The sequence below is a fragment of the Pantherophis guttatus genome, chromosome 4 (assembly GCF_059756535.1).
Source record: "Pantherophis guttatus breed Tessera chromosome 4, ASM5975653v1, whole genome shotgun sequence".
NCBI lineage: Eukaryota > Metazoa > Chordata > Lepidosauria > Squamata > Colubridae > Pantherophis > Pantherophis guttatus.
In genome coordinates this window covers 114,822,759-114,845,513 of record NC_142066.1, presented here as the reverse complement: position 1 = coordinate 114,845,513, position 22,755 = coordinate 114,822,759, and the positions used below count along the sequence as shown (strand labels likewise).

Here is a 22,755-nt window from a genome sequence, read left to right as displayed (position 1 = left end):
CTTCAGGCTTGAGCGCCGTGAACAGGGCCTCGTGTTGTTGAGAAGGACCCGGTTGATCAACCTGCGGGGCCGGATCTGTCATTTTCGTGGTCAATTTAGCTTTGTGTAGAAGGGATTTAAATAGCGAGGGCCTGAAGAGTCCAGAGAAGGCCGGCTTTTCCGGTGGCATATCAGCATCGTCGGATAAATCCATATCTAATAGGTCGGCCTCGTCCTCCTCCGAGGACGACTCCCCACCATGTCCATAGTCTGGATGGGAAGCATTCACATGTGTCATGGGGGGATACTGGTAAGAGGCCTGCTGGGAAGCCCAAGGCAGATGCGGCGGCGGAGGATATCGTGGTTGAGGCCAGGCAGCATATTGCCCTGGATGTTGAGAGTTTGCTGCCAGAGTGCGGGATACCGTCTCGGAGATGATCTGTTGAATGTCATAAGGACAAGGCGGTGGAACCGGCCCCGTGGGCCGCAAGCCTGCAGCCGTGGGAGTAAATGTCACTTCCGGCTGAGCCCTTCGAATATGGGAGGTGTTGCAGGAGAGGTCCACCGGACCCGTGCAATGGGCCGTAATTGCTCCAGAAGAACAGTCCATGTTAGGTTGTTGATACAAAGGCTGTAGTGGTAGTGGATCGTCCTGATGGAAGGGTTGATCGCTTACTTCAGCCACAGGTGATAGTGGTACTGGTAGTCGAGAGGACGAAGCCTGATTGGACTGTTTGCGTGCCTTCTCAAATTGTCGTTCCAGAGCCTTGTGCCTCCTGGAAGCGTCCTTGACTGCAGCGGATGTGGACCTGGACTTCTTAGAAGATGAAACATCAGATGATGGATGCGAAGAACGTTTGCGAGACGTCTTACGCTGCCTGTTCTGCTCTGGGTGACATTCTGGGGAACTCTGAAGATCTTCCAGGTCAGAAGAGAATTCATGTTCCGCCTTGATGAGAACAATTTGGGATAACTGGACCAAGGTTGGTTTTTATTATTATTTTTTTATTTTATTTTTTTTAATTAATTTTTATAACTGAATGTTAATTAATTAATTAATTTGTTCTTTTTTTTTTTAAAGGTATGAACAGATGGTCAGACAACAGTAGAAGAACTAAAGGTAAGCACAGCAGGTAAGTCCAAAGAGAACAAATGGGAGAAGTTAGAACTATAAGTTTCACCACGGAGGTAATGTCATTAACAGCAGATATTGCCAGCAGAAGGCTTTGGCTCCCAGCAGCCAATTGCGCACGCGCGAAGGCAGTTGCTGGGCAGAAAAAGGCAGCCGTTGACTTCCTTGCACCGAGGGTGGAGGGAAAAGTGTCAGGAGAGGGCTGCAGAAGAATTGGTGATTTGCTTGCCAGTTATTCTCCTCCTTATCGTCTCCCCTGCAGATGGAGGTGAAGTGTCAAACTTGGAAGAGGATTTAAATGAGGCTCGCCAGAGGGACAGGCAATTTGGCACGAGCTGTCCCAAACGGCAGCGCTGAGGCGGGCGAAAATGGCGCAAAAATGTCAAAGTCTCCTAGCGCCGCCGCCCAGAAGCGAGAGGTCAATGAGAGGAACCAACGACACGAAGAAAACAGCTGAAGCCTCAGAAGAACTTCCAGCGCTGCGTGGGACGATCGGAGCAGGGAAAAACCGCTTGCGGTGTCAAATTGCGGCTAACGATCGAAGGATCGGCAAGGGGAAGTTGCAGTGCTGTCCCTGTGTTCCCCAAGCACGCGATCCCTCAGAAGAGATCCCAGCGCCAATAGCCAATTCAAATTTAATGAGAAAGTGCCGCTGAGAGCAGGGCCGCTTATGTTCGAAAGAAAGTCCAAGGGGCGGGGGCGGTGTTACCGGCAGGCCGGGAAACCTAACCACACGCCAGCGGCTATAAAGTGGAGCGGGGATTCAGATAATTGACCAGGCACCCCGGAGAAGGTAAAATGTCCCAGACAGCCTGCCTGAGGTAGCAGGCAAACTCACCCCTGGCCAACCAAACGAAGAGGGAAAAATCCAACAAAAATGCAGAAAAAAATACTTAGAAGAATCCAAAGCTTCAGGAATAGTTTAGTAGGATTAGAGAAAAATTCAGACAGTGTCACAGGCTCAACTGAGTGAACTAAACTGGGACTATGTTGAGCAAGTGGGCGTGTCTGAAGAGAAACTCTTAAAGGAACACACTCAGTGTAGGCTACCCAACTACTGAACTACCCGAAGCTTTGGATTCTCCAAGCTGCACGTTGGAGAACAGGATATTTCTATTATAGTTTGAAATGTATACAGTTTGTTTTCAGGATATGTAAGATCTTAGGTATATGAAAATCTATATTGTTGTTCTGTTAATGTTAATCATTTAGGAGTTACATTGCAAAAGTTGTAAGAATAGATACAACTATATATTACATTATCCACATAAAAAAGTTACTGCCAGTTATATATTGCTATCAAGGGACTGCAATAATTTATGTAACATCTGTTTTCATATTTTCCTAATTAACATAAATATTTAATACGTAAACGCTCAGGCCACTTTTTCTACAACTGACTCCCACCACCACCCCTTTTTTAAAAAAAGTCAATATTCTCAAAAATAGAAAGATGTTTGTATTTAATTGGAAACATGAATAAGTAAAATGTAAATCAATATTCTTATGAAATTTTAGGTGAAATCAGCTGAAATATATGAAAAATATGCTATAATAATTAATAGAAAACATGTTGAAAAAACCAAAAGGGCATGAATATTAACAAGCTATAATACTATTCAGGAGAATACTAAATTCATGGGAGGATGAAAAATGAGGAGCATACTAAACCAAGGACTGTGTATGCAATCCAAGAAAAAGTCAACTATCACCATCATCCAGAAAAATAAGTAACAGAATAGAAAATAATCCTTCTTTTTAAACTAATTTTATCTTTGGTGTGAAAACAGTGCTGGTATTGATTAAATCACTACTAATGAAATAAAATGTTGTTTGTCTATACTAAGGGAGTGGAAAGGAGCTGCAATTATAAGGTAGTTCTAGATGAGTTTTGTCATCCATACTGTTTATGCAGATCACAGTTTAAAACAGGGGTCCCAGTCCATGGCCTTTGGGAACTGGGTCGATGCAAGCAGCAAGCAAGTGTGTGAAGCTTCATCTGTACATGTGTGAGACCTAGGTTGCGCGCATGAAACCATATCCCCACCCTTGGTGCCACCACCAATCCATGAAGCCAGAAAGGTTGGGGACTGCTGGAAAATTTAGCAATCATGTTTAATATTTCTAGACACCTTGTTCCAAGTAGGGTTGCTGAACTGGGCAGTGTTATTAATATAGGTATTCCTTGAGTTAAGACAATTTAATTAGCAACCATTCAAAATCATGACTACGCCCAAAAAAGCATTTATGATCCGGTCCCAAAGTTATATATGTTGCAGTATCACAGCATTCATTCTCCCTTATGACCAACCACAGAAATGCTGCAACTTGCCCTCTGCCTATTTTCCCCCATCCTGCCCCACCAGATCTCCATAGGCATGGGGCCTGCTTTGCTAGCCTCCCGGATTCCACTTGCTCTCCCCATCCCATTTCCCATTGCTCACTTACTTTCAAAAATCAAAGAGGCTGACCCATGTGGCAAAAAAGCTTAAAGCTTTTATTCAGATACTGATGAAGCTTTCAGAACATGAGATCCAAGGAAAACAGCTTCGCCAGTATCTGAATAAAGGTTTTTGACTTTTCTGCCATGCCCCTGCAGGCTTGCAAAGCTTGCAGTTCAGACAAAGGAAACAAGCTCCAGGTTGATTGGCTGCCACTCCCCAATCCTTCAATCTGATCATTCAAACCAGCCAGTCAGCAGTAAGGAAGAATCTGCTCTGGTGCCACCCAGGCTGGGCCCCAATGAAGCTTGCAGGGAAGCTGGCCTCATGGCAGAAAAGCTGATATCTTTTATTCAGAATTATGCCTTTAACGACCTGAACATTCGATTAGTGAATGCATCGGGTAAATCAGGGAGGGATCATGTTCATATAACATGATCCAGTCAAATGAATCCTCTTGTTTTGAATGTAATTGGCAGGCTCTATTACATTTATAACTCAAGGATTGCTGGTATTTTTTTAGAGTAGCATATGTTTGCATCATAATGTAAACACAGGTATTGGTCATCACGTATAAACCAGCTTCGCCCCATCACATCAGTCCAACCACTTGATCAGGCAAAGAGGGTATTCTGCAGACCCTGTCAATTAAAGAATTTTAATTGGCAGAATTTAGGAAGAGAACCTTTTCACCCCTGCCCTGCATTATGGAATATCCTTCCACCAGAGGTGAAGCAGGTCTCCTGGACTTCTATAAAGAAGCTAAAACCTGGCTCTGTGGTCTTGCATGGGAAAAATAAAAGTCTATGCAATTGTGGGGATGGCTGGTCTCGGAGAGCCCTGTCTCTGTCTTATTAATCAATGTTAAATAACCAAATAGGAGATGAACAGGCTGAGCCTGAGGACAGGATCAAGCACATCATCAGCCTCGAGTCCCTTTATGCCCACAAGAGATCTAACTCCACCCTTCCTTGAACTCCAATAACTCTTATCTACTGCCAATTCACTTTGACTGTTAGTAGTTCAGATTCTTGTAGAATGTTAGCATGCAATAAACTTGTATTCATTTGAATTGCCTTGGCTCCTGATTTTCTACATTTGAATTCCATCTTGGAATTCTTATTTTTATTTCTTTGAAATTTTATAATGTTATAATCTTTTAATTTTTAACATTTAAATCCTAATTAATTGTAATATTTTATTAATTTTATACGCTGTTTTATATATGTACAATATATATTATACTGTACAACACTCAGAGCCTCTCTTTCAGAGAGATGGGTGGCCTAGAAACATGATTGATTGATTGATTGATTGATTGATTGATTGATTGATTGACAGATAGGCAGGCAGGCAGATGTTATTTATCAGGTTAAAAGGTCAACAAAAATTTTATTTCTTTTGAAGCTCTCCAGTAAAATACAATCTAGTACTCTCAAAGGCAGCAAAGGTCTGTCTCCTTAAATTGCCCAGATATCTCTTTCAAAGCCAAATCAAACATTCTGCTGCACTCAGAAATCTCTACTCACTTTAGCTGAAGATTTAGTGTTTTCTTGTATTCTCATGTGTATTTTTTAATATGACTTCATGACCATTGCTTATGAATTGCTTACAATATTTTTTCTTTTTAATTCATTTTGTATCTATCTTTATTGTAATATGAATTCTTGGAATTTTGTAGTGAACACTTTACATTTAGAAATTCTGCAATACATTACACAGGAATGCGGGGCGAGAGAATTATCAGAGTCTTTTCCTGCCGGTTTCCCCATTGACTTTGCTTTGGAAAGCCACAAGAAAGGTCACAAATGACAATCATGTGGTGGCAGGATGCGGCAACCAAATGGTTGCCAAGTGCCTAGATCACGATCATGGGGTTTTGCAACAGTCAGAATACGAATGGCTGCTAACAAGTGGTTGATAATCAAGTACCATCTGTAGTTGTTCACATGAGCCCACATCATCATCAAGCAATCCCAAGAAAAATCAAAGAAGATAATTCAGAAAAAAAGTAGTTATCACACCTCAAACACCCTCCAAAAGAGCTCTGTCTTGAGATGCTTCCAGAAGGTAGCGTATATACTCGTGTATAAGCCGAGTTTTTCAGCACATTTTTTATGCTGAAAAAGCCCCCTTTGGCTTATACTCGAGTGAGGTTGCCGGGACGGAACCAGACCCGCTCCAGACTGCCATGGCAATTCCGCTCAGGAAGCCAGCAGAGAGAAAGATGCAGGCAGGAGTGTAAGGGAAAGAACCAACAGCTTGCGCGCCAATACCGGAGGCGCTGCTAGAAATTGGCTGCCGGTTCTTGGGGAAGAAATAAAAAAACCCACTATTATAGCTCCGCCTCTGAACCGCCGGGGAGTAAGGGGGGAGGAACAAACTGCTCTGACTGCTCGCCCTCAATTTGTCACCCTGCACAGCCTCACGGAAAAACGCAGCTGCGGGGCAGGAAAGTCCGCCGGACTGGCGAGGGTGGGATGGCGGCGTAGCCTTCAAAGGCTTCTTCTCCCCCACCTCAAGACTTGCCCCTACTTCTCGTATCCTTGATGGGTAGGCTTTGTAGCCTTACTACGTGTTTTAAGTGTATTCACGAAGGAGACAGGCTCGTTCATACATGCAATCACACATATTACACACCCCAGGCGCCTCTTTCCTTTTGGTGGAGGGGGGAAGAAATTCAAACTTCAGCCTCCTGGTGCAGCACGGGGCTTTGGGCAAAAGCTGGAGGGAAGGGCCTCTGGCTCGCTCGCACTCCCTCCCTCCTCAGTCTAGGTTGATGCAGGCAGAAGCTCACATTTCCCTTTCCAAGGCCGCTGTCGGAAAAGCTGGGCACCGGTGAGGGCTGGCTTTTTGCCTAGCTTTGTCCAGCTGTTGTGGGCGGGGAGGAAAACAGACAGGGGCCTGGGGAGGAAGCCATGCTCCCCCGACAGCTGGACAAAACTATGCAAAAAGCCAGCCCTCATCGGCTTCTCCAACAGTGGGCTTGCAAAAGGCAATGTGGCTCCACCTGCAATCATGCTAGACTGGGGAGGGGGAACACGAGCGAGCACTGAGGAGACCGTGGGAGGAGGGAAGCCAGGCAAAGGGCGAGCCTCCCCTCTCACCCCATTAGCTAGCCTGCCAGCAGGAGGTGAATTGATGGGCTTTATTGCGTTCCAGGCATTTCCCACCCGAACGGCACCCTGCATTTGCATTGGGGGAGGTGTTTGGGGAAGGCAGTGGGGGAATGGGGGGGTAGCATTGTCAAATGAGGAGCAGCACTGGCAGACTTTCTAAGCCTAAAGCAGAGAGGGAAGGAGGGTGGGAGAGACATATCCAATCCAACCTCTATGTGTGTGTGTGTGTGAGAGAGAGAGAGAGAGAGAAGGAGAGAGATGTGGCTTCTTGGGGGTGCATTTTGGAGAAGTGTCAAGAGAAATGCTAAAAGGGCAAGAAAAGAAAGAAAGAAAGAAAAAGAGAAAGAGAAAGAGAAAGAAAGAAAGAAAGAGAGGGAGGGAGGGAGAGACAAGAAAGAGAGAAAGAAAGAAGGAAGAGGAAGGGAGGAAGAGAGAGAGAGAGAAAGAAAGAAAGAAAGAAAGAAAGAAAGAAAGAAAGAAAGAAAGAAAGAAAGAAAGAAAGAAAGAAGAGGAAGGAAGGAACACAAACACAAACTAGATGTGGCTTCAGAAGACGCTTTGATACACTTTGTTTTTGTTTACCCTCTTTTCCACTTACAGAGCTAGTTTACTGTTTTTCTTTGAAATAAATATTCAAAAACATTTAACCTACAGATGCCTCAATTAATGTAATTTTATTGGTATCTATTTTTATTTTTGAAATTTACCAGTAGCTGCTGCATTTCAGACTCTAGGCTTATACTCGAGTCAATAAGTTTTCCCAGTTTTTTGTGGTAAAATTAGGTGCCTTGGCTTATATTTGGGTCGGCTTATACTCGAGTATATACGGTAGTTAACCTTGGAATTTATCTTATTGAGCTTATTTTATTTTCACTGAAAGGCCATTCCAGACAGCTAGTGCTACTATCATTTCCACCCCCTAAGCACACCATAAGACAGAGGTCCTCAAACTTGGCAGCTTTAAGACTTGTGGCCTTCATAGCTGTCTGGAGAATTCTGAGAGTTGAAGTCCACAAGTCTTAAAGCTGCCAAGTTTGTGGACCCCTGCCATAAGACAATGGTTTTCCCTCACCACCCACATCTATGAAAGTAGGGAACCACTGGCAAACTTGAATTTGTTCAAGGAAGTGAACACGATCCTCCAACTCGGCTTGGCCAAGTTGATGCCAAGCCATTAAATTGTACTTTACAAGGTGCCAAGTATTTTAAATTAAGAGAAAGCTAATGCAGGGCAGAATCACGGGTAATGTATTGTGGTAGATACCAGATAGCACATGGGCTACTGCATGGACAAAGTGATACTTCTGAATAATTGTTAAAGGCAGCCCTATGTAGAATATATTGCAGTAATCTAACCAATGAGAAGGCATGAGCCATTGCAGCATGGTAGATAAGGCTAGTGTGCCAGTTGCAACTGGTATACCAACTAAATTCTCTCATTCCCCAACCCAGGTTTCTACAGGATCTACAAGAGCAAGGGGTAGTACTTCCATATCATGGGTCATCAATGAAGCTGCCAGAGCAGCTGATGAACAAGCAGCAATTCCACTTTATTGTTCAGTTTTAACCTGTTAAGCCCTATTCAAACCTCCCAACAAATTCTTAGTAGTCTTATCAGTATAGCTGGGAATCTTCACTAAAACAGGAACACTAAGTGATCTTTCAGTTTGAATAAACATTATTTTTACATGTTGTTTTAATCATTTAGTGTGTCCAGCTCTTGGCAACTTTATAGGCAAAGGCTTTTCACGCTGTATTTTGACACACAGGCATTGTAAAATACTCGTTTGTATACTCAAATTGTTGTATATTATAATCAACACAGAAAAATATGTTTTAATACACTGAAAGTCAACTACATTTTCATTTGAAAATGTGAATAGATTCAAATTAAATAGATCTCTCCCTATTCATGATATTTAATAATGTTACTTATTTGCCATAAAACCTCAGTAAGAAACTTCTTTGAATGTGTTCATAGCATTGATAGGAATGTAATATAACTTGAAAGTTTAGTTATATGCTGTAATTCTTAATTTATTACAATACAGTTTTAGTCCATAAATTTATAAATAAGAATTATTTGTATTGTATTAAGTTGTTAAAATTGTAAACTTACTTAAACTAAATTTTAACTATAAATTTAAAGATTTAAACATTTATTTTTGAAAAAAAATCCAACTTGACAGAATATATGCATTCTTCTCTAATGTCCAACATAGTATACCTTTCCATGATAAGGTTACTAATTCATCTCACACTATAGGTTTCTTATGAATTCATTTTCATGAATTACAATGAAATTCTCAATTTGTATTTATAAATGGACTGATACAATTTGAATTCCTAACTATTACTCCGATTTAAATTCTATGCTGTTATAGAAGTTTGTGCACCCCAGAACATACCCATGCACAAAGAACTAATTTTTAAAATATTCTCTCCATTGCATTTCTATTTATTTCCATACTACATCAGCTAATTATAATATATACTAATATACACTATATCCCCAAATTACAATATTTCATTATAGCTCTTCAGTGGAGTTTGTACAAGCTCATCTCCTTTCTATTGCACACATTTGATTTTATTTTAAGAAATATGTTTTCCAATATGGAGGATGCTTTTGATTCTTTCCCACAAAAACTGGTACAGAAACATGTTTTAGCATGAGAAAACGAAATGAATCCAGAGGTATGGAAAAAAGTGATCAAAGTGTGTTGCATTAGTCTTCTGTTTCTCTTTCGACAGTAAAGTAATTTTATGATATTTGTGACACAATGAAGGACAAAGATAAGCCAACTGTTTAGATTCTTCTCTTTTATGTTATGGCTTTGATCACTAACAATGCTGCGTGAACAGCCAACAGAAGGCTGACATTTCATAAAATATGCAGTGATAAAAACTAATACTGTAGCATCTGGGAACGATATACAAAATGCAGAAATACACCTAATAACTGTGATCTTAAATAACAAGTTACAAAAAAACCCTAACTTGAATGCATGCATATACTTGACATCAAGAGTTTTGCATTCTTAAAAGGTTTCAAATATTCATCTCAAAAAATATAAATCAATAATTTGCAATCGTTTTGCAGATGCCAAAATCTACTCAAAAGCAGACTTCTAAGCAAGGTATTTCTTTACATTTCAATATTACCTACAGCTAACTATATAGCTCTTATACATTAACTTTTTCCAGATGTTTTCTATCTCAAAAAGTATAAATAGCATTTTTCAGAAAAGCTTTGTAATCGTTTTCTTACAGAATATATAAAATCCTTCCAAGAAACATCTCTAGTAAATCAAATGCAAAAGTATCTATTAATTCAAAAAGAAAACAAGTGTTCTAAGATTCTTTTGTACATAACAGCTGGAAAATATGACTTATGTTTTTCCTAATGCTTAGTGTGAATCTACTCGTTTCATATATTTGCCAAAAAAAACTAATTTGTTTATATTAGGATTCATTTGATAAGGTCAATTTTGTGTATAATATGTAAAGAAAAGAATTGATGACCCATTCTTCCCATGTAAAGGAGCTTTCACAGAAAGATTTGAGCAATATTTTCAAAATCTTATGCTTACTATTATTAATTTGATCTGTATTGCTCTTTTTCGCTTATATATAGTTTCTTGGGTATTTTTAAATGAATCAGAACAGTTTCAATCTGATTCAAAACATTATACTGACCCACAATATTTTTATCTATCTGGATCCTCTGAAGCGACAACATATTTGTCGGGCACACAATTTTCCCCAAACAGAATCTCAGTCAGGCAATGTAGCTCATCACTTGAATTTCCTTCTCAGTTTAGTTTCCTATTGTCAGATGAAGTGAGAAAGGAGCTCAGCCGGAGTTACAAGAAGGTAAGGAGGCAATCTCTGAACATGGATAGAACCTCAACAAAAAATAATTTAAATTTGATAAGAATAGCATTATATAGCATTAAATTAACTGTTAAATACCATACCATCTTAAGTAATAATTTCCTCTCTTATTAAGAAATTTTGGAAGCCTTGTTGTATGTATATTTCTGCTCTAAAGTAAGTCTGAAAAACTCTAATTCAAATATAAAGTTTATACAGACTTATGTCAACAGTCTTTCTATGTCTATTTATTCAAAATCAATGAGAGCTGTGCAACATATTTTCAGATTATACAAGAACTATACTATTGAAATAGAAAATATTTGGACAACCTTACACATAAATGTTTTAATTTAAAAGCTTTAAATCAATCTCTGTTTAAAAAAACATTAAAAGTCAGTCTAATGACATTAAACATGAATTTTTATTTTACAATTCAAGATTTATGCTGACAATAAAATCAGAAAGCAACAGGTGATTGCTCCTGCATTTTAAGTGATTCCATTCTCTAAGATTAATCTTATTGTTTGGCTAGAGATATATTACAACTCCCTTAAGGGTCCCAGATTAGTAAATCCTTAACTTGTTTGCTTGCTTATTTATTACCCATTCCAATCCAAGCTGACAATGGATAGGATACAACGAAATCCCAAAGAATACATTACAAATATTTCTAATTATAGAAATCAACAAAAAAAAAATAATTAATTAAAGGTACCATTTAATTAAGATTAAAAAATCTGCTGGAACATAATTGGTTTTTAACAGCATTATGCTGTTAAAAAAGAGTAGGAGCCATTTATACCTGTTCTTACGTATTGTTCGATAATAACGATGCTACCACTGAACCCTGGGATGGGGGATCAGCAACAAGCCTTTTCTAGAGGATCAGATTAGCAAATTTTGATTATGATTTAGCATTATTCTTCTGCCAATTATCATATCTGAATAGCTAATGCAGAAAGGCAGCAATTACCCTTCCACTCTGTTTATATTCACCTTCATTCTTCTTTGAACGTTGCAACTTAAAATCTAATTCTTATTTTTTTTTTTTCTCTGTTTCTTGATCTCATTTCTATTGATGTTTTAACTTTAGATTGTATGTAGTAGGCTGGCACAGTCTGATCTTTATAAACTGTTCTGGGAGTTTTTTGGCTAAAAAGCTGAATAAAAAACTTTTAAATAAATAAACTCAGCAACAAGTACTGCTGAGATGAATACAAATCTGCAGTCTTCCTAGACCAAGGGATTAGAAAAGGTTCCCAATTATCAATGAGAATAGTAATAATTTTGGTGAAATTATCAATTTGAAACTGAGACCTTTTCTGTAATCCAGAGACTTATCCAAGTATGCTAATTATTTGCGGCAAAGCAAACTGAATTCATACATGATTTTCTACCATTTTGAAACACAAGACAACTATAAAGTATTCTCGCAAATACTGTCATCCCAAATTAATTTCACTTTTTAAGAACTCTTAAGACTGCTTGGGTCAGAACTGAACACATTCTGAGCAACCACTTCATTAATCCAAATATATTTTAAAGCCGCTAACTTTGCCATTAATTTCCTTCTCTCATTCAATTTTCATACATAAAATTTGCTTGGAGGAAAGAGAAACTGAGTATTTCCTTCCTCACTAGAAGAATAATACCTTGTTCCCCCCCCCACCCCAAAATAAGACATCCATGGTAATAAACCCAATCAGGCTTTTGAGTGCATGGCAATAAGACCGAGCACTTATTTCTGGGTTCAAAAAAGTATAAGACAGGGTTTTATTTTCGGGGAAGTACGGTATATGACATGACATTTTGTATTCAAATTCTGAGGGTTTTAAAAAAAAAATATCTGTGTGATAATTCTGATAACGATATGTCAGACAACATGAACTGAATGAAGTTCTTTCTGGTCAAGGCAACAAGAGTTCCATAGCTTTGGATAATTCCAACAACAGTCTTAGATTGCATGAGGATTTATACTAGATCAGGGGTGTCAAACTCAAGGCCCGCAGGTCGCATTCCGCCTGTGGGGTGCTTAGATCTGGCCCATGGGCTACCCTGGAAACAGCGAAGGACTGGCTTGGCTCTCCCAAGCTCTATTTTCGCTGACAGAGGGTTGCAGGAGGCAATCACAAGCAAAAATGGAGCTTGGAAGCCTATTTTCACTGGCAGAGCGCTCAGACCACCACAGCCACCCCCCAACACAAGTGACTTCAAGCTGGCCATGCCCCCTAGCCACGCCCCTCCCGGCCCCCCTGAGGTCAAACACCACCCTGATGCAGCCCTCAATGAAATAGAGTTTGACACCCCTGTACTAGATTGTACCTCTCAGACTCCACACTTCCTTTATTTGAATGTACAATCAGCTAGCTCAAAGATGAACACTTCTCTTCACAGCCTCTAAAAAAACAAAATGTTCTTAACTCCCTAGGTACAAAATAATGTATACTATTATTATTTCCTTGATCTCCTCACTTTCACTTTATTGTGTCTTTGCCCAATATGTCATCTGCCAGAATACTGAGCAGATATTTTAAAATTAAACTGGGAATCAAATGAAATTAGGTCAAGATCGATAATTTATCCACGTTGTAACAACGTATAATATAATGTTTATAATCTTTCTAGATTATAAAATGCTACAGTAAGTTTAATTTTAAAAAGCTCAACATATTCTCCCTCTTTCTGTAAGACTGAGATTTTACTCTAAAAATACAGGTAGTCCTTGTTTACCAAGTGCCACATAAAAACAGCTTTGTGACCAATCCTCACATCACACAGACACATGCTATCTGGCTTAACAACTGCTTGAGTTGCTTAACAACAGAATGGGAAGATAACACTGGATAGCTCAGCAGACTAATGCACTATAATTAACATCCAGCTGTCTGCAATTACTGTAAATTCGAAACTCACCAGGCTCAAGGTTGACTCAGCCTTCCATCCTTTCTAAGGTAGGTAAATTGAGGACCCAGTTTGTGGGGCAATAAGCTGACTTTGTATAAATATACAAAAGTATGAAGGCTATTGCTTAACGCATTGTAAGCTGCCCTGAGTCTCCGGAGAAGGGTGGCATATAAATCAAATTTTAAAAAAAAAAATCTACTTATCAACCACAATGTGTAGCAATGAGTTGCCAGTTCAAATTGTGATCACCAGGTGAGGAGTGCCTATTGTGCATCTATTATTCAAAATTAACTTTGTGAACAGTTTTATTATTTCAGTTATGAGTTTGAGCATACACTGAGTAGCTAAATTCAGATTATCAGCATAATGCCATTGAATAAGAGAAAGAAAACATTTTTATGTATTTCATAATTATTTTAAAAAATGTAAGAGATTTGAAACACTGCTAAAACTGGATTTTAGAAAAAATTCAATTTTTCTTTTCTAATAAATATACTCATGTAATATCTATGAATTTATGCATTGAAGTCTAACTTAAACTTTCTAATCATGAGTTTTGCACAACCTTTTAAATTGGGTTTTAAATGTTTTATATAAATTGGATATCTTAAATTTGTTTTTTGAGCCCAAATTATTTAATTTATTTTAATAGTTTTTAACTTGTGTATGTCCTTTGTATTTTTATCTTGGCTGTTCACCGCCCTGAGTCTTCCGGGAGTAGGGCGGTATACAAATATGATAAAATAAAATAAATAATAAAATAAACCTCCAAGTGAGTTTGTTAAATTCAAGTTTTAAATCAATGGAACAAGTTAAACAAGATGTAAGTTACACAAATGTCCATGAAATGAAAGTGGGAGAAAAACCCAATACCACCCACATATAGTAAATCAAAATAATCTTATTTGCCTCCCCCCTTTGTACCTTTAGAAGTTATCTTTTAAAAAATTTAGAGAAACTAAGAATTCTTTTAAAAATACTAGTGAATAAAATGGATTAAAAATTAATAACATCAACAATTTAAAGTATATTTTTACAACTTTTAGTTAGGATAAAGTATAGCTTTAAAATTAAATAATTACCTCATGGAAAACAACCTCCTTTAAATAACAAGTATACATAATACTTAAGCAAAAATATACCAGTCTCGTGTATGGCTTTGATACAAACATTTTAAGCACTGCCTCTAAATTTAATAAAAATTACTTAAAAATGAAAAAGCTAAAATATTTGTCTTCATGTATTTCTTTAATTTTAAAGTTATTCTCAATTCTCCTATTGGCTGTCACGGCAGTCAGTTATGGGTGGTGCCTCAGTGCTGATTGGTAGGACCGAGTCTACTGGAAGCTTTTAAGCCCGCCTCTTCCTGCCTGGTTCCAGTTTTTCGACTCGGTCTGTCAGGATCAAGTCGTGTCTATAGCTTTCTCTCAACCTAATTGATTTAAACTGGCTTTTCTGACTCGGAACGGACTCTCTTTCTTCTCATCGCTTGCTCCCTGGCTTGTTCTCTAATTGTTTAAGCTCTGGCGGCCATTTTAGGCGTGAGTGCGAGTTCACTCAGCCGCGCTACCCAGCTTTCCCGCCAGCCTTAAGCGCTGCGGACGTTCTTCTGACAGACCCCCTTCTACAATAACATCATAGGGGTCTGTTCCGGGCATATTTCTTCCTTTAACGGCGGCAGCGCGCTGCATCGGAGCTCGCCTCCGCAGCCCATTCAGCGCTCCTGGATTAGCCTTACCAACAGCCTTTGGCGCCCGCCCTCCTGCAGCCGCAAGTCGCACTTTTAAGCCTTCAGGCTAGCGACTACTTCAGGATCCTGTTTCTGGCCTCATCAAACGCAAGTACTGGGGAATCCCTTATAGGCCCTTGAACCTTGTGGTGATAAATTAAAGATGGCGGACGCCCCTAATTCGAAACCTTCCCGCCAGACCCACGATAAGGGAAAGAGGCCCAGGGTGGAGGACCCTGAAGAGGGGACTTCTCAAAGTCGCCCCAGCAAGTCACGAGCCATCATTTCTGGAACCTCCTCCCGGTCTGCAACAGCTAAACCGTCGCGGGAGGAGGAGAGGAGACATAAGGCCATAGAAAGGGCCTTCCAAAAGGCCCAGACAGCTGCTAGCCTGCAAGGCTCTTCTGTTCTTCCTGAGGCCCTTATTAACAATCCAGCCTCAGACAGGGCTCCTCCAAATCCACCCCAGAGGCCCACACTGGCATTATCACCAGACAGATCAGTGGTGGGAGACACTAATTGTGATTCTGAGGCGGCTTCAGTATTTCCAGTCTCCCATGAGGCTCCTCCTCCTCCTCCATCTGGATTGATGGCTCCGGGCCCTCTGGAATCCCCTAACCTGGCCCTTAACCAGGTTTCTCAACCTAACCAGGCCTCTCAATCTAACCAAGTCATTCAACCTAACCAGTGTTCTCAAACTAACCAGGCCTCCCAACCTATTCCAGAGATTACTCCTGCATTGGCTACAATAATCTCTGAGGCCATTCGTCAGGGTATTTCCCAAGGCCTTCAACAGAGATCTGCTCCTCCTTCTGAGGCTTCTGCTCATTCCAGCCAACTTCTTCCTTCCAGAGGGATTTCCTGTCAGGGGGATGTGGAAATTGTTTCTGAGGCTGGTGACTCTGATGAATCAGTTAGCCATGATTCCCTTTCAGAGGGAGAAATTGTACCTGACCAGGACTTGTCAGATGATGAAGGCCTGGAACCTGACCAACCTGCCTTCATTGGCCTTTTTCGGCCACAGATGTTTCGCTCATTACTTCACAGGGCCCAGATTGTCACGGGTCTTAGCCCTTCTTCCTCTACTGAGGCTACTGCTTCTTCTTCTAAGGATCCAACTAATTCGCTGTTCCAGGAACCTTCAGTTCAGAAGGAAGTGATTCCTGCTCCAAAATTATTTTCGGATGTGGTCACCAGGCAATGGTCTCTTCCAGGTTCTGGACCTGTTCCAAACAATTTGGACAAACGCTTTTTCAATATGGCTCCGGAATTTTCAAACCTATTGCATATTCCATCCATTGATTCCCCTGTGTTGGCACTGTCTTCTCCCTCTCCTCTCACAGGTCCACCTGAGGAATGCTTGCGGCCAGAAGAGAAGAAAGCGGAGCGAACCTTGATTAAGGGGCATCAAGCCTCAGCATGGTCAGTACAGGCCTCTTCAGCAGCATCGTTTTTCAACAGGGCAACCATTCTCTGGCTGAGGCAACTACAGGCTCACTTGCCTGTTTCAGATTATCGTTCCCATCAAGATCTGAATAAAATATTGGCAGCTGTTGAATTTTCGGCCGATGCCACCCTCAGTGCAGCTCGCTTTTCTGCCAAGGCCATAGGTTCCTCGATCACCTCACATCGCCTCCTATGGCTCCGTTCCTGGCAAGCTGATATTAGAAGTAAATGGCGATTGGCATCCTCCCCTTTCTCTGGCGACAAACTTTTTGGCTCTCAACTGGATCCACTCCTCGTGGAAACAAAGGATCACTGCAAGGTACTTCCTCCTCTCAATAGGCGACCTGACAACAGGTCTCAACCCCTTTTTCGTCCCTCCCCTTCCTTTCGCAACTCTGAGTCTTCCTTCACCAACCAGAGATCTCAACGTCCCTATTCCTTCAAAGGCCCCTCCCATCAAGACAACCAAGGCAGACAGGGGTCCGGATTTGGGTTTAAGAGATCTTTCCGAGGGGGTAGGGGACGGCCCTTCCGCAGGACCCGGTAGGTCCTCCCTAGACTCTTCTATCGGGGGCCGGCTCTCTCAATTTGCTGACATGTGGGACAACACTGTCACAGATGAATGGGTCAGGTCTACCGTACACTTTGGGCTCTCCTTGGAGTTCAGTTCCACTCCCCCAAAGTTCTTAGGATGTCCTCCCTCCCGGGATCACATCAAGGTCGCTCACATTGATTCGGCTATCCAACACCTGCTAGACATTAAAGCTATTGAATCTGTCCCTTCCGCAGAGCGATCTCAGGGGTTCTATTCCCGTCTATTTTTGGTCCCCAAATCATCAGGAGGTTGGAGAGCCATCCTCGATTTAAAAACCTTAAACCGACACATTGTTTACCGTCGGTTTAAGATGCAATCTCTTCAGACTATATTGCTGGGCATTAGACAAGGAGATTGCATGACTTCGAAAGACCTAATGGAGGCATACCTCCACATTCCAATTAGGCCGGCCCATCGCAAATTCCTCCGGTTTTATCATAATGGACGCCATTATCAATACACTGCTCTGCCCTTTGGGCTGTCTTCCGCCCCTAGGGTGTTCACTAAGGTGATGGCTGCCCTTATGGCACATGTCTCCTCCATCCCTATCAGAGCCATGTTCTACTTGGATGATATCATCATCCTTTCCCGTTCTTCTGATCAGGCCATTTTCGATCTCAACCGTACCGTCCATATTTTGCAATCTCATGGCTTTTCTATAAATTGGGCTAAAAGCCATTTAGTCCCAGCTACCCGCATTCAACATTTGGGGGCGGTTATTGACACAGATTCAGTACAAGTAACCTTGTCCCAGGACAGGCAGGTCAGTTTGTCTTCTCTGGCTTACCGAATCCGTCACCATAGATCAGCTTCCTTGGCTGACCTTTCCTCCCTCCTGGGCAAAATGGTGTCGGCTTATGGGATCGTTCCTTGGTCTTGTCTCCACAGCAGGGAGCTCCAGTGGCTCCTCCTCCCCTTCCAACGGAATTCTTCCACGCTTCCTTCACGGACGATTCGACTTCCTCCTCTCGTCGTTACATCCCTCCGTTGGTGGACTTCGCCAGCAATAGCCAAGGGCTGCAGTTTCCAGGAACCCCAGAGACTGGTTCTAACGACCGACGCGAGTCTCATCAGCTGGGGGGCCCACCTCGAGTCCCTTTCCACACAGGGTCTGTGGTCAACAAGTGAACGTCTGCTTTCCATCAACGTTCTCGAGCTACGAGCAGTTTACCTGGCTCTTCGACGGTTCCTACCTCAGGTCCACGGCTGGGATGTCTTGGTCCTCACGGACAACATCTCGGCCAAAGCTCATATCAACAGACTGGGCGGGACTTGCTCGAGGACTCTAATGAAGGAGGCCCTTCGTTTAGGCCTGTGGGCCAAAGCCTGTGGCACTTGAGGTCGCTTCGAGCAGACTACATCGCCGGGAAAGACAACTCCCAGGCGGACTCCGTCAGCCGCCTACGGGTGGACCACATGGAATGGAGCATTCCTCCTCATCTCTTCGATCTCCTCTCCCTCCGGTTTGGCAGGCCGCAGGTAGACCTCTTTGCCTCCAGCAGCAACCATCTTCTACCTCGCTTTTACTCTCGTTTCCCCTCGGCGGGAGCGAAGGCAATGAACACTCTTCGCAGTCCTTGGCCTCAGGGTATGCCTTCCCTCCTTTTTCTCTGGTGGCCAAAGTGATTCGCAAGCTGTTGCAAGAATAGGCGGAGCTCCTCCTGCTAGCACCTCACTGGCCCCGCAGACCTTGGTTTGCGGACCTCGTTTCGCTCTCAATGGCTCCTCCATGGCAGATCCCAGACAATCAAATTGCGCTATTTCAGGGCAACCTCGCCCATCTGGAGCCCCAGGTCTATCATCTGACCGCCTGGAGGTTGAGCGGCAACGTTTAATCAATGCCAATGTCTCTCCTGCAGCTATTCCTATCATCTTAGCAGCTCGCAGACCTTCTACCGCTCATATTTACGACTCCACCTGGAAGTCTTTCCTCCGTTGGGCCACCAAGCATCACCTGGACCCCGCATCTATTTCCATGGTTCAACTAGTGGATTTTCTACAGGAGGGATTCGCCTCAGGTCTCTCCGCCAATACCTTGCGCCGCCAAGTGGCGGCGTTATCATCTGTTTTGTCCTTCGGTCCCGAAGTCCCTCTCTCCAAGGAGCCCCTCATCCAAGCCTTTTTACGAGGTGCCACTAATCTACGTCCTCCAGATTCCCTACCTGGGACTTGAACAAAGTTCTTACTTCCCTCACAAAGCCTCCCTTCGAACCTCTCCGGGAAGTCAACTTAAAATTTTTGTCATTCAAGGTCTCCTTCCTGGTGGCAATTACCTCCGCACGCCGGATATCGGAATTGGCGTCACTTTCAGTTCGTTCTGACCTCTGTATCTTCCACACTGACAGGGTTGTACTCCGTTTGGACCCAGCATTCATCCCCAAAGTTAATTCCACCTTTCATAGATCCCAGGAACTCATTCTTCCAAATTTTGGCCCACAGCCACGTCACCACCTGGAAAAAGTCTGGCACACCCTGGATGTGCGCAGGGCTCTAAAGATATACCTGTTCCGAACTTCATCCTTCTGCAGGACCGAGGCCCTCTTCATTTCATTTCAGCCGTCCACCATGGGTGCTCGTGTTTCATCCTCCACTGTTGGCCGTTGGCTGTGGGCTACTATTGCCACTGCTTATGAGTCTCAGTCTTTGCCTGTTCCACGGCGTATCACGGCGCACTCCACCAGAAGTGCCGCTACGTCCGCAGCATGGGCTACCCAGGCTCCACTGGACGAAGTCTGTCGGGCAGCTACGTGGACGTTGGTGACTCCTTTTATCCGGCATTACCGCCTCGACACTTACGCATCCGCTGATGCATCCTTCGGAAGGAGAGTGCTACAACGGGTCCGACCGGATCCCACCCTATAGGACAAGAGCTTTGGTATGTCCCATGACTGACTGCCGTGACAGCCAATAGGAGAATGGGCGTTGTACTTACCTGATACGCCCCTTCTCTGTGCTGCTGTCACGGCAGTCAGCCCCACCCTGGTCGGTACCGGGAAAACTTGGGGGCGGAAGGCACTCTCATCTCACTTTTTTTATCTCTATAGACACGACAGTCTACTGAATACCTCGCCTCAAAACTGGAGCCAGGCAGGAAGAGGCGGGCTTAAAAGCTTCCAGTAGACTCAGTCCTACTCAGTCAGCACCGAGGCACCACCCATGACTGACTGCCGTGACAGCAGCACAGAGAAGGGGCGTATCAGGTAAGTACAACGCCCAATTTATGCCAGTGTATTAAGATCACTGCATCTTCTAAACCAATTCTGAGAATTTCAAGTCTTAAATAAATACATGTAGGGAATATTTTTGACTAAACCAAGGTAGTGTTGGAGACTATTAAAATCACTTGCATATGTGAAGAAGTAAAACACTAAACAAGTCAACTGGCAATTCTGAAACCCCTGCATGAATCCAGACAACTTTCTGCCCCAAGTCTGGTCAGTTAAGAAATTGAGGTTAACCTTTAATTTTTAATGTCACCTGCAGCCAGTGATTGCTTTTTCTAATGCAAGTGACAGATAAACAGAAAAACAATCCCAAGATGATTCACAAAGCACCGTACACCATAAGTGCATTTTTATTTTTATACCAACTCAATTTCTCAAATGGATAACCAATGTTCCTACTAATTTACATTAGGAACTGAGTGAGGCATGAAAATTGTTCTGATGCACAGACACACTTTAATCTAGTGTATAGGGTGAAGAATTTTACCAAAACTCTAAGCAATACAAAATAAATTTAAGACTGAAGAACCTCATTGTAGCATATTTTGCAGGCTAGTTATATCTAACACAAATTTGGGGGGGGGGGGTTGTCTCCAAAAATAAAGTATATTTACCTAAAAGTAAAATGACGTTGAATGTAATATAATCCTCCCTCTCTCAAAAGAAAATGGAAAAACGTATTACCTTAACCTTATTTTAGCATAGCATAGCATAGCATAGCATAGCATGGCATGGCATGGCATGGCATGGCATAACATACTGTAATGTATATACCACCATTTAATAACAAAGATGAAATAAAGATTATAAGTATGCCATCTTAAATATAAATTATTCATTAAAATTCATTAAAATCCTAACCCTAACCCTAACCCTAGAACATTTTCACTCATAATTAAGCTGCAATTCCAGAACTGCCTCGAACCTCAAAATCCTCTTTTGTATAATATTTAGACCTCTTTCTGATCTTTACATGGAATAAATCAGCAGCCTAGAGGTTTAGCATCTTAAAAGTCAGAATCAACTTGCACTTCCCAAAAATCCCAGAGTTGTCCATTTGTAATAAAGTCCACACATATTTAGAAGACTGTCTATCCAAAGCATTCTGCAGCTCTGCTACCAATATTTTACATAAGTCTCGCCTTTCAGGAATGCTATTTTTTTTCCAAAGGAAACCAGTGATAAAGAACACATCTCAAAGTTGGTTACACTGAGCAAGTTATTAAAAAAGATTCAAAGCAAAAATTAGATTACCATTGTTTGGTTAGCTATTCTGACTTCTACTGATGCAGATATAAAGTGGTCTACAATTTTTCTTCATTATTGTTATTCACAAAACAAATAAAATAAAAAAGGTCAGCAACAGGTTTCCTTATAAGCACACACTTCTTTCTTTTTTATTAACTACTGTTAATACTACTATGTTACAACTACTGTAACATAGGGATAATCGTTTAAAAAGAATATTTTTAAATTCTATATATTCCAAATATTTTACAATCAACTACTGAACCTATTTTAAGAATGAGAAGTCTTCTAGCAATTCAAAGTCTATCCTGTAATTGATGAAGAAAGGTCTGTATTGATGTATTAGATGATACATTACTACTCTGAGCAGAGTCAATACTAGATTCCAAGAGTCAATACATTCAGAAGACATTTATCAAGAAGTTTTAAATACACCTATAAATGTTGAAGGAAAGAAGGAAATAATTACTAGAAATTCATGAACAATAGCTAAGTGCAAAAATGTTGTTCTGTACTCAGATTATCAACTGTCAGTTATCAGTACATGAAAGCTATGACCATCCCCAACAATTAATTATAAAATATGTTTAATGCTGTAATATAGAAGGCTCTAAAACAGCTTTACTATATGGAAATAATGTGCCTTTTAAATATAATTTTGCAAGAAAAAATGGGTAAACAATTCACACATATAAAACATTACTGGGTTATTCATATTATTAAGACTTTTTAAATGGATTGCTGAACAATCAGACTTTCTGGTCATTAAAAACAAATGCAGTCATGTGATGTCTTGCTTAACAACTTCATATTAACAACGTATTTTCTAATATTATTTTTGGTCCTAAGTCAAGTACCAACAAGTACTGTGTTTCTTTAGATTTCATGCTACACATACTACTTTTAGTGATCTAAACAAAATAATGGATCAGCAAAAATTCAGAGTTTTCATTCAAGCCACAAAGGACCAGGCTCTAGTTATCATACTTTGATAGTTTATATGAAGACCTAGTTCTCTGGAGAAAACAATAAAAAAAGCAAGGAAGATCGTCTCAGTTA

The 22,755-nt window shown here is 41.3% G+C and overlaps 2 protein-coding genes across 8 annotated transcripts in view; one reads left to right on the top strand and one right to left on the bottom strand.

Annotated features, from left to right (window-relative positions):
- TBC1D5 (TBC1 domain family member 5) overlaps positions 1-22,755 on the bottom strand; it is a 476,616-nt gene that overhangs the window by 398,151 nt on the left and 55,710 nt on the right. The window lies entirely within an intron of this gene.
- LOC148114314 (uncharacterized) lies at positions 11,591-21,074 on the top strand. Its single transcript, XM_087892586.1, has one exon. The coding sequence runs from the start codon at positions 15,347-15,349 to the stop codon at positions 17,174-17,176; it is 1,830 nt and encodes a 609-aa protein (XP_087748712.1). The 5' UTR covers positions 11,591-15,346; the 3' UTR covers positions 17,177-21,074.

Bases quoted from the DNA above. Each gene is read 5' to 3' on its own strand.
- LOC148114314 (XM_087892586.1), top strand. From the start codon at position 15,347: ATGGCGGACGCCCCTAATTCGAAACCTTCCCGCCAGACCCACGATAAG.